Source organism: Zootoca vivipara, chromosome 7, assembly GCF_963506605.1.
Source record: "Zootoca vivipara chromosome 7, rZooViv1.1, whole genome shotgun sequence".
In the NCBI taxonomy this organism is placed as follows: domain Eukaryota; kingdom Metazoa; phylum Chordata; class Lepidosauria; order Squamata; family Lacertidae; genus Zootoca; species Zootoca vivipara.
In genome coordinates this window covers 30,929,474-30,942,474 of record NC_083282.1, presented here as the reverse complement: position 1 = coordinate 30,942,474, position 13,001 = coordinate 30,929,474, and the positions used below count along the sequence as shown (strand labels likewise).

The 13,001-nt window shown below is 37.3% G+C and overlaps 1 protein-coding gene across 1 annotated transcript in view; it reads left to right on the top strand.

Annotated features, from left to right (window-relative positions):
* The window catches only part of MSH4 (mutS homolog 4), a 29,333-nt gene that overhangs the window by 5,934 nt on the left and 10,398 nt on the right, over positions 1–13,001 (top strand). Inside the window, exons 3-10 of the mRNA XM_035122680.2 lie at positions 1,023–1,183; positions 1,770–1,880; positions 2,660–2,775; positions 6,262–6,435; positions 8,169–8,341; positions 8,924–8,991; positions 11,055–11,129; positions 12,592–12,656. Of these exons, the coding sequence (XP_034978571.1) occupies positions 1,023–1,183; positions 1,770–1,880; positions 2,660–2,775; positions 6,262–6,435; positions 8,169–8,341; positions 8,924–8,991; positions 11,055–11,129; positions 12,592–12,656 (943 nt within the window). The remainder of the gene's footprint in view (positions 1–1,022; positions 1,184–1,769; positions 1,881–2,659; positions 2,776–6,261; positions 6,436–8,168; positions 8,342–8,923; positions 8,992–11,054; positions 11,130–12,591; positions 12,657–13,001) is intronic.

Here is a 13,001-nt window from a genome sequence, read left to right as displayed (position 1 = left end):
TCACAAACAGCATCCTGATAAACATTGTGGGTCAAATTAAAGGGAGAAGCTATGCAAACATACCTCTTCATGCATGTAGGAATGACTGGATCCTGTCCATTGTAGTGGACAGGATGCAACAGCCCTCATTTTTCAAAACTCCACATGCATACTGACCTGCCTTCGGGCTTCTGTTTTCTCTTTTAAAACCCACATAAACAGTTCTTACTATAAAACAAACCAGAAAATGTTGGCATTATTTAATAGGCATTTAGGTCTACAGTAATAGAAAGGTTGGGATTGGTTTATGTAAGTAATGCGGAAACTTTATCAGCATTTTTCTTCAGACTTTTAAAAATTATGGAGCACAGTTCAACCATATTGGGTAATATTCCACTTGTGCAACAGATTTCATATTGTGCAAGTGGGAGTTCCCTTCCTTTATTCCTCCTTACATCCAATATGAACTCCCAAACTGCACTGGAGGATTGGGACCCACTGGAGCAGATTGGTGGGGACTGCCGCAGGAAGGAAGGAAGGAAGGAAGGAAGGAAGGAAGGAAGGAAGGAAGGAAGGAAGGAAGGAAGGAAAAATCCATTGGTACAATGTTGGACTGATCAGTGACCAAACTAAATCAATTCATTCATTCATTCAATGTTGGATTTTTGCCCTCTGTTTTTAATGAGCAAGAAAAGCACATGCAGTGCTTAAATCAGTGGGACTACAATGTTAAAAACAGTTGTTTAAAAAGTATATAAGCCTAGTAAGGTACTGCTTATGTTTGTCTTTATACACATCACTGTTTTACATAGATATGATATACTGCACACATATCTGTAAATGTTGCACCATGTGTGATTTTTTCCTCAAGATAAATTATTTTGGGCTTTTCAAAGTTTTGATATACCTGAGAGAAGCTCATGCTTTAAACAGCAATATGAACAATCAAACATTGCTTGTAACAAACTCAATTTTATTTTTGTAGAGCTAGAGCAGAATTTAGATTAGGTCAGATTACCTAATGTATCTCACTGTTTTTACAGTTACATCGTCTTCAGTCTCTGCTCACAATGCTGCATCTGTTATTGTGGCTGTAATAGAAGGGAGAGGTCTTGCCAGAGGTGAAGTGGGTATGGCAAGTATTGACTTAAAAAATCCAGAAGTTGTGGTATCTCAGTTTGCAGACAATACAACATATGCCAAGGTAAATCTGGATATATATTTGTATATAAACTGCTTTAAGTCCCCTTTGCATTGAAGTCAATAGGTATTGCATGTACTTGGCATAGAATTGCAGTTACTAGATAGTATTACCTAAGTGTGCATAATGAGGCCCACTCCACAATGGAACTTCCCGCTTCTCCCTGTGTGCCCCTGCTCTGCACTTGTTGCTTTCTTGTCCTAGGTCTCGGCTTTGTCTGCCTTGACAGACCAAACAGAGATTTTGGAATAAAGGAGCTAGGAAGCTACAGTACTCAAAATGACAGCAAGGCTATGATTCTTGATAACAAAATGTTACTGAATTGCTAACCCTTTCTTGCTCAGTCCCCCCCTTCTTTTCTCTCCCTCTGTTGTCTTCCTGTGTCATATTTCAGATTGCAATTTAAAGGTGCAAATACTGTAGTTAAACACTGTTATGCTCAATGATTATGTTATATCTATATACACATACACACAGAGAGAGAAAGAGAAAGAGAGGGAGAGTTAATAATAAATCAATAACTAACAACATGTGCTATAAAAGTTGTTCATGTAAATATTTTTACCAAATCATGTTACATATTTTTTAGGTTATCACTAAACTCAGAATTTTAGCACCCTTGGAAATCATTATGTCAAATACTGCATGTGATACAGGAAATGCAACAAAATTGTTCAGCTTGATAACAGAAAATTTCAAGGTACATTCAAAGAACACTTATTTAACATATTATTTGACAAGTATTTGTGTGGTAGTTGTAGCCCAATTTCTTAAAGAAGAACCATTTACTTTCTCTGAATAAAAATAAAAATAAAGCCCAAACTCAAACATTCATCCAGGGATTTTCATGTAGGAAACCAATGGGGTGGTATCCAACCATGCGCATCTGCTAGCACAAAAACTTTTGGCTGTGCAATGGAACTTGCCCTCCTTCTCCTTCCTGGGGGTTGAAACTATGAGGGAGGTGCCCTAGGGTAAGAAACCTGCCAAAGTTTACACAGAAATGTCCAGGGGCTGTATGAAGGAAAAAGAATGGTGGGAGGGGGGAAGAGCTATGGTTTTTAATTATTTCATAGGAAAAATGAACAATTGGGAAAGAAGCAGGATACCCAATTAAATAATTAATTTGTACTGACATTTGGAAGCTGTAGGAAAGTGTTTTATTTTAATTAGTTACTATTAGTTGTGCTATAATATGTTTGTGTGTGCAAACCATCTCAGGATCTTGTTTGATGAAGGGGCACTTAAAAATGGAATAAAATAAAAATGTAATTGGAAGGCTTAAAAAAATGATCAATTCAGTGCACTTGTGTGTTTCTGAATCACACCCATAGCAAAATGCAAATATTGAGACTTGGGACTTTATGAGTAAATAATTCACTTTGCTGCTTAAAAATATTAATTTCTTTAGAACATTGGAATGAAAGGTTCTACATATTGGAGAAACGTTCTGTAATCCTACCTTTGCTTGTTTTCCAGAATGTGACTTTTACTACAGTCCAAAGAAAATACTTCAATGAAATGAAAGGCTTGGAATATATTGAGCAATTATGTACACCTGAGTTCAGCACTGTTCTGATGGAAGTTCAGTCCAAGTATGTGTGTAAATACAAATTACCAGTTCATCTTGGGATGTGCCACATTTTTAGTAATTTCACAGTTCGTAGGCTGGTCATCTACCCACAAGATTTTTAGTCTACTGCTTTCAGACAGTGATCTAAGTATTTTAAAATACTTACATATGTTGATATAAATATTCTTTAAAACTTTATATATATACCTTGTTGATAATAATGATTGATTTTGGCCCAATATGTTGGGTTACTTATTATTGTATGTTGGGTTGAAACCAAAGATACATGAGCAGAATTCTAGGGTTTTTCCGCATACACCCCTCACCACAATCCCCTGGTACATCCTAAAAAGCAACTCCTGAAGGCAAGGAAGTGTTTGGAAGCATATAGGATATAGCACAGATGATTGCAGTGGGAATCGGCAGGAACTGAGCTGCCTTGCATCAATGAAATCCCATTGTACTTGCCCAAAAGCAGGTTTGGATCCAAGCCATTGTTTGCTTTCAACATTTCTGTAATCATTATCCCCGTTGAAATTTCATTTACCAACCAATTATAATTTGATGTTGTTGACTCTTACACCAACTAGATCAAATAATTAGAGAGTGCTCTAAGGTTTTCTCCAAGCCTCTGCAGTAGATTAGGGGTGGGAGGGGTTTTGGGGGGGGCGGGGGTAGAGAAAGAAGGGAATTTCCGTTGCGTTCTTGGTTCTTGTTTCAATTGTGCAATGGTTTCGTTGGCAATACTGTAACCTTAACTCTGCATAAAGCAGCTTGGAGTATGTTCTGTTGGCTCAGTATAACCTTCTCCTTAATAATTGTGGGTTGGATTTATAGAAAGATGTGATATCAAACGACGTTACATGAAAGTAAGGTTTATATAGAAATACTTCCAGGTAAATATGTTTGGGATTAGAGTAGTAAACTGCTGTGAAGCTGCTGTTTTCCTTAATGGATGTCTTAAGAAAGACTTTCTGTCAGTTATCTTTCATTAGTTATATCACTTCAGTTCCTTTATAGCTCCAAGTTGTGTTCTTATGTTGCTGTTTGATATGTGCATCCAGTGTTTTATTCCAGCAGAGGGCGTATAGTTCAAACTTGTTGCTTCTGTTGGAAAAAGAATAATTGCATAAAGTAATGCATTGTCTCCTCTGTTCCTGTTTTTGTTTATTATTCAATTGTAGCTTCAAACTTTTGCTCAGCTTCAGCAGTTTATGCCTATATAAATTCATTTCAGATAGTCCACTCCTACAGTGTTTGAATCACCACCAAGCATGCCTTTACACAATGCTTTTATCTTTATCTCTTTACATTCAAGACAATGGAAAAATTGGCTTTGTCTCAAGATTACACTCTGTGCATATGCCAGGATCACTTTTCCAAATCATTTGCTTTTGTTAGCTTTCATTCTTAATTAACCTTCTTTGAATATTTGTAACAGATTCTAGACTGTGATCTACAAATTTTACAGGACATGGTTTAGGTATCTGCCTTAAATGTATTTATTTCACTTATATCTCACCCTCTCTCAATTTATTATTGTCAATTTAGCTTTTCAACAACACTATGAATTAAGTAAGGCTGTATGTCAGTGGTTTGTCCAAGGTCACTGTGCTGCATGGTTGAATATGAATTTTAATTGTTTACCATATTTCATTCTAAAATTCCTCTTAACTTGCGATGCTGCAGAATTCCAACAAAAACAGAAACCAGCATAGAAATTATCAATGCTCACTTATGTCCAGAACAGAAATCATTCCATTGAATATGATTCATATTTACTATTGTTGCTTTCAGTCTACAAATGATACCCAAGTATTTTTCCACATTCAACGAATGTGGTTAAATAACATCATGACAACATAATTTACATAATAAGTTACACTTGAAACATAATTTCACCAGCAGACAGAGCTATGAATAACATAGCTTTAAATACTAACTACAGCAGAATGGAAACAGTGCTGCATGTGAAGAATACAGGGCAGAACAGAGAATTATTACGTCCCTACCCATAACTATGGTAGTACAAGACTTCAAATTATTTATAAAGTCTCTGTAACAGGACTAAAACCCAGTTGGGCATCGGCTAAGTAGTATTTCCACCTGTCCTATCTCTGAGCCTTCATTGGTGACAGATGGTTCTTGATTATAATAAGATGTGTTGACAGGGAGATTGTGAGTCATTCCTGTAGAGCAGGCAAACATGACAACTTTATCTGCGGAAAGGAAATTATTTCAGATGGTTTACCATCTGCAATATTCCTTGCTCTTCCCTTAACACATGAATTGCTTTGGAAGATCAGACCAAGATTCATCTCATCCACTATTTTGCTTTCAAACAGTAGCCAACTAGCTGCTTCTGAAAAATTAACAAGCCGGGAAACTTGGAAATAGCCATCCTTAGCCCCACGTCCCCATCTGGATATTATACATACACTGCCTTTAATATGAATAATATATTTTGCTTTCCTGGTTGATGACTGATGGAATAAACACTATTAATTCATGTAAGCTTTATTTTTTTTAAAAAAAAGTCTAAGCTAGATGAAATCTCCATGCCCTGCTTAAATGAATGATACGTTAGCTATGTGTACTGTGAAGTATTATATTTCATCTATGCTGAATTTACTGCCAATCAATTTAATTAGATGAGCCCCAGTTCTAGAATGATGAGAGAGAAAACATACCATTGTCCATACCATCCATAATTTTTTATAAATATATTTCATCCCTTCCTTCCTCAGTTGTTTTAAAGCAAAACGTTATACTCTCACAAGTATTTCTTGCAGTGTAAATAATTAAAGTCTCTTTGGGTTGTATATAATGACATTATTGCAAAAGTAGAATTACTGCCACGTGTGGAACAAATTTTCCCCACTCCCATGTACTTCACGCATCCCCCTGATCTGCTCTGGTGGTTTCCCCAGTGTTCAGGAGCTGATTTGGGAGATTGCAGGGCATGCTGGCATTGAAAGACTATCAGACTAGATGCTAGTCAAGCCCTCTTGCCTCCCTGACCATTTCGCCTTTTGTGTCTGTCATATGTAAGATTGCAGGCAGAGACTCTCTTATTTTAACTGATTTTGTGTAACCCTTTGTAGGAACTTCTTTTTGCTGAAGGGTAGGTTACAAATGCTCTAAATAAAAAATAAGGGAGTTCCAGAAGGTGCCACCACAGAGAAGGCCCTGGCCTTTATAGCTTTCTGATTCTGAAGGTGGGAGGACCCAGCAGTGAGCCCTGGAGAAGATCTTAACAGCTAGACAGATGTGTATGGGAGAAACGAGCCCTTTAGATATTTTATATGATTTACTATCTTTCAAAGAAGGACCTTTCAAATGTCATTATCAGTTTCTGAGTTTTATTTGAAAGCCTTACTCTAGCTCACCCCAACTAATATTTTCAGGGTTTCTACCTTCTAAGCTAGGTAAGCCATAAGTCTTCAAAGCTTATGCACAATAGTATGTGCAATTTTGTTTTTGTTTATTTTGTCTTACAATTTCATAGATACTACTGTCTGGCAGCTGTTGCAGCTGTGCTGAAGTATGTTGAGTTCATACAAAATTCAGTTTATGCACCTAAATCACTTAAGATTAGTTTCCATGGAAGTGAGCAAACAGCAATGATTGATTCAACGTCAGCCATAAACCTTGAATTAATAACTAACAATAGGAATTCTAGGTAAGTTGTTTCATTTCACGACTCTAAGGTATGGAGAAGATAGAAATGAATTTATATTTGCATTATACAACAACTGGTGGATATTGATGCATATCTACGGTGTTTTTAAAAAATTAAGTTTGTTTTTCAGGTAAAAATATATTTTTGTCTTTTCTGTATAACCCATGTGTCACCAACCATGGCACCCATGAAGGGCTTCAGTGGTACTCTCGGGCAGGTGCCACAGACTGAACTTTATTGTCTTTTAGGGGGGGAATTATATTGTAAACTTCCTTGTGATCCTCAGATGAATGGTGGTATAGAAATTTAATAAATAAATAAATAAAGTTATTAAGCAAAAGGTGCACACAGTTTTCTAAACCTGATTGCTGCCACTTAGCAGTGTATTTAGGCAATGAGTGAAGTCAGAGCTGTGATTGTTGTTTGGACACCAGTCAATAGGAATCGCTGGAGTCCTAAAGAGCTTCTCCCCTCAAGTGCACCCCCCCCCCCGGTTAATCCTGTGTTTCTTTTAATAGATATTTGTTGTTCCATATTGAACATGGTATAAATTCTATTCTGAATGTGATTAGGATAATTATATGCTACATGTGATGAGCAGTCCCATGATTCTTTCTTCAAAGTTGTGTACTTAACAACAACAAAATGAGTCATTGGAGATGGGGAGAGAAGAGGGATATTTACTTCAGCTCCAATGATTCTCCTAAACTAGGGCCACTGGCACCACCATGAATTCTTACTTAGGAACCTTTAACTTAACTCAGTAAAGAAGTCTTTTCCCACTGGGCTGGCTAATAACCACTTAATGGCTAGTGTCAGCCTCTGCCTGGCACTGTCCTGCTCACTTTGCTCTCTGCCCTCTACTTGTCATAATGTGTGCACCAAAGTTATAGCTGCTTCCACCCCTCTTCTCTGTGTTAATCTCTTCCTTCCCACTTTCAATATATTCTTCTGAAGTCTGTTCTCTCTCTTTTTGCTTGACAGAACATACAATTCTAATATACTTGATAACATCTGTACAAATGATTAGTTAAATTTCCTCTCATTTGTTCTTATCACAATACTTTCATTTGGCACTGTCTGAGTAAATTACTTCCTTTTCACTGAGAAATAAAATTCACTGCTCTGAAGAAAACTTTTGATGTATTATAGTCACACACTAATAAGCAAAATGCATGACTTGGGTCTTTAACAAATACATAGCTATATGCTGAAACTGTATTAGTAAGTCATATACTTGTTGCATAATAATTGCCTGTATTATCTCTTGTGCTAATACTCTTCTTCTTGGCACATGAAGAACAGGTTTGGAGCAGCTCACTTTAGACCTCTAGCATAATCCTCCCCTACTCCCACAGAGCCGTTGCATTGTTGGGTGCACTATGATATTGATATCAAAGGCCACTCAGTGCTTTCTTGTACATGGTATCCTTTCCTAGACCTCTAACTTCTTATTCTTTCCCTTATTAAAAAGCACCTACACACAGAGAGATGTGCTAAATATTTCCAGGACTATTTCAAGCTTTTATGCAGTTAGCTGGATACAGTGGGAGCAGAGGTTCCATCATCACTTGAGTGCAAATTTCTGTTATTAAGTGCAGCGACATGCATTGAAGGAGCACGAGTGTAGCCTTGGAATGTGATTTGTGTGTTAGCAGTTGTAGAATGTTTAAATTGTTTTGTATCAACTTCTTAATGAGATTCCCCCCCCCCAACTGTGCTGTTTTTCAAAGGAATGGACACACTCTTTTTGGTGTTCTAAATTATACTAAAACACCAGGGGGAAGTCGGAGACTTCGATCTAATATTCTAGAGCCTTTGATTGATGCTGATACCATTAATACAAGGTTGGATTCTGTTCAAGAGCTACTTCAGGAAGAGGAACTATTTTTGTGTCTTCAGTCAGGTAATCAAATATCGCTTTATAGAATAGATAACATATTTCCTTTAATAATGGGTATCATATTTCTATTAATCACAGCTTTTGAGCAGGATGAATATTGTTCCTTCTTCATCCTCTGCTTGTTAGGAGTGGGTTGCTGTTTGTTTGTTTGTTTGTTTGTTTGTTTGTTTGTTTGTTTTTAAGTACAAGTGTAGGGATCTCTAAATTTGATTTGAACAGTGGGGCTTGGGGGGAAGGAGTGTTTAACTCTTCCTTCCTGCACCACATTCCCAAGCTAGCTACCAATGATAATTCAGGTACCAATGATATATCTGTATCCCCTCCTCCCCACAAGGCTAATAGCAGTTTTGGGGGATTATCCAGATTGATGAAACAATATGAGACAACAGCTTCCCTCAATGTTGCTGTTCTGATCAAATTTAATGTTTCTTAAGATAAAAAGTATAATCAGTCTAACATTTTGGCCGTATTAATTTCAGATTTAAAGCAGTTTAGCCTTATTTATATTAATAGGATTAAATCGCAGTAAATCTGATATAACGGTTGTGGCTTGAGCTCAATGATTGCTTGATTTCTGTTTTATAGTTATTTCAAGATTCTTGGACACTGATCAACTACTTTCAGTTTTAGTTCAAATTCCAAAGCAGGATACGGTATGTTTATAAATACTTTTACTTCATAAATGGTAAATAAATAGCTGCCATTTATCTTTCCTATTATTATTGATCACTTCTGTGTTTGTTGTAGAGAAATCTCTTAATTGATGTGTGTGCTCAGTTCATAACTTGCAGCACTAAATGAGAATTTTACCATTTAGATTTGAGTACTTTCACACCAGAGTATAAATGAAATAAACATATTTATTAGATTTCTAGAAGTTTGCAATTCCAGGATATTGAACATATTTTAAATGTTCATTAAAATAATTTAACATGCCATATTTATTTTAATAATACACACGATTTAATGGAATTTCTTTGTATTTAATTTTCACTGAATTACACCACTTTATGTTTTTGAAAATCAAATAATTTTTAGGTTTGGCATTTGTTGGTTATAACCACTAGGCACATAGTCCCAATCTCCAAAATAATGATTTCCTACAACAAACAGCTAATATTGTTATTATTGTTAATAATGTTTTTGGCCTCCAGTAATATAACACTGGATGTGGGTGGCGCTGTGGGTTAAACCACTGAGCCTAGGGCTTGCCGATCAGAAGGTCAGCGGTTCGAATTCACAGATCAACCTTTATCCAGTAATAAAGTAGCCCATGTTATGAACCCTATGGATTACTGTTCTGTTAAGACCTGCCATGTTGTTGTTGTTGTTGTTGTTGTCTCGTTTAGTTGTGTCTGACTCTTCATGACCCCATGGACCATAGCACGCCAGGCACTCCTGTCTTCCACTGCCTCCCGCAGTTTGGTCAAACTCATGTTCGTAGCTTCGAGAACACTGTCCAACCATCTCATCCTCTGTCGTCCCCTTCTCCTAGTGCCCTCAATCTTTCCCAACATCAGGGTCTTTTCCAAGGATTATTCTCTTCTCATGAGGTGGCCAAAGTATTGGAGCCTCAGCTTCACGATCTGTCCTTCCAGTGAGCACTCAGGGCTGATTTCCTTAAGAATTGATAGGTTTGATCTTCTTGCAGTCCATGGGACTCTCAAGAGTCTCCTCCAGCACCATAATTCAAAAGCACCAATTCTTCGGCGATCAGCCTTCTTTATGGTCCAGCTCTCACTCCCATACATCACTACTGGGAAAACCATAGCTTTAACCATACGGACCTTTGTAGGCAAGGTGATGTCTCTGCTTTTTAAGATGCTGTCTAGGTTTGTCATTGCTTTTCTCCCAAGAAGCAGGCGTCTTTTAATTTCGTGACTGCTGTCATCATCTGCAGTGATCAAGGAGACCAAGAAAGTAAAATCTCTCACTGCCTCCATTTCTTCCCCTTCTATTTGCCAGGAGGTGATGGGACCAGTGGCCATGATCACCATGTTATCTTTCACTAATTGTCAATTATTCATGCCTGCCTAGAGCTATAGGTGCTACTATTTACTCTTCATGACACTAAAGCTATATTCCTGACTAGAACATTTCTAGTAGATTACTAGAAGTGGCAAGCTGGAGGTCCACAATAATTTCCCCCTTTCTCCATAGCACCATAGAATGAGACTGTTAACTTTTAACCACTAAGGTGTTGCCTAGGTGAACAGGTAGGTGCTAAGTACTGGTGTGTGGGTGTGGGTGTGTATTTCTTTTTCCCTACCCAAAGTGTATGAAAGAGGCTCCTGTTTCACTTCAAAAACTGATAAACATGGAGTCACCAAGTGTCAATATTAGATGATTCTAAATGATGGTGATATAACAGTGGCCAGTCAAAGTGATCAGTTCATTAGGGAGAAAGGAAATAAGTCAGTTAACATTCCTAATATTTGTGGTCGTGCTTCATTTAGAAAAAAAATGAATACAATTGAACAGGCAACAATTATAGGTAGGTAGCCGTGTTGGTCTGAGTCGAAGCAAAATAGAAAAATTCCTTCAGTAGCACCTTAAAGACCAACTAAGTTTTTATTTTGGTATGAGCTTTCGTGTGCATGCACACTTCTTCAGATACACCCAACAATTATGTTAAGCACAATAGTATCTAGGCCACATTATGCTAATCAAACAGTAAAATAATGATAAAGTATATACCTTTTCTGCTTTCTAACAGGTTAATGCATCTGAATCAAAGATAACAAATTTAATTTATCTGAAGCACACCCTGGAACTTGTAGAACCTTTGAAGGTATTCTGTCCTGAAGCTTTATGTTAAATGTCAGTTATGGTTATCATTTGGCCTATGAGTCTTAAAACCAAGTCCTTCTGCAGTGGGAACCAGGCCCTTTACCATCTGTGCCACTGTGTTAATTTGCCAGAGAAGGGAACCACTTGCTTCCCATCTACGCTACTGTGCTTCACCACCTCAGATGGCCAGAGGGTGGTATTATTGCATCTCAGCTTGGCATCCAGTAACAAAGGGCTATTATTTCACCTAGTGCTGGAAAGCTGCTGCCTGGCATTATTCCTCGGTGTGAACAATTGATTACTTAGGCTGCCTGCCCCTGTATAATTTACCTGATAACTTCCTGCTCATTTCCAGAATGCTGGCCTGACAATTGTATGCTTTAAAAAGACAGCTACAACATAGATGAAAGCATATTAGGAGTAAGCATGGCTAGTCATTGTCTAGAGCTCATCTTGGAGCCTACTCTGTGCTAGAAATCTATGCCCAGATATCCAGCAAAGCTCTTGTGAGGAGGCTTTTATCCCTTCCACCCCCATGATTACCTCGTGCCATCAGAGGCCTTCTGTGATACAAGGCATTTTGCAAAGGAAATCGCTCACAACTTTGATCCCACTTTTGAAACGATACAAATGCAGAATGTATTCAGGGAGTAATTTTATAAGTACTTTATTACTTAGATGTCTTTCAGTTGTGAGCAAAGGATGTGGATATGATTATTGGAGCAATTTGATCCATGTTCTGTATGTTTGACCATTGTCTATCATGGCCAACTACATTTTGTCTGAAAGGAAAGGCTACCTGGGTTGTGAAAGTAATTAATGCGCCTTGAGAGTGGGGGTGGCCCTCGCACTGTCTCTCTGCTCCCCTGTTCTTAATGGGTGAAATCCAATGTGTCCATTTGTCAGTGAAATGGACACCATTGTAGAACAGATCTTCCCACGCCATGCAGCCCCCTGTGCACACCCAAAATCTGTTCCAGAAGATAGAAGGACCTCTCTTGGGAGTGTGTGGAAGAGAGAAAGGGGTAGTCTCATCCTGCAAATGGAAGTCTACTTGTGAGGCATTAGCTATCACCTAATGAGTCAGTTAGCTAACACTCAATGATGTTTTGTTTGTTTTAGTTGTTACTTTTTTATCGTTAGCTGCCACATGAGTAATTTTGATTAAGAGTCAGGTTGTATATATTTTAAATAAGCTGATTAGAATTCAAAAGCCATGTTCGTACAAAAATCAGCCAAGAGGTTAAAACACTAATGTTTAGATTTTAGATTTTTATTTTAAGTTGATTCTTATACTTACAAGTTCAGCGTACAGAAAATATCTTGTTCTATGTAATCATCTAATATTGACAGATTTTATCAGCTGTTTTTCCCCAGTTAAACCTAAATGAATGAAAGGGTATTGAATCCATTAACATTTCTGTACACTTGAATATATCAGTTTTTCATGTTGATTTTAACAGGATGCTTTAAAAAGCTATAAAACACCATTGTTAAAGGCTTACTATAGTTCTTTGGAAGACAACAGGTACTGTTTTATTTTTAAAAACATCTTTGACACTGATGTTATTATTTCTTGCACCCTGTTTTTGTAAAATGTGCATTTTATTTTCTCTAGTAGAATAAGAAGGGTATTCAAGACCCTTTCGGATTGTACTTCCTCCCATTGAAAGATAGGGCCAGCCTGCAAGTTGACTCCTCAATTGGAGGAGTGGCTGACTGGAAGAGCAGGAAACTTGTTGAAAGACAGAAAATAACCACCTTGATTAGTAAGAAAGAAAGCATATTAGGAAAAATACTTAGGTGAAAAACTAGCGCTCACATTAAACAAGGAAAAAACACATGTTATTGATTTCAATAAAAATTGCCATTA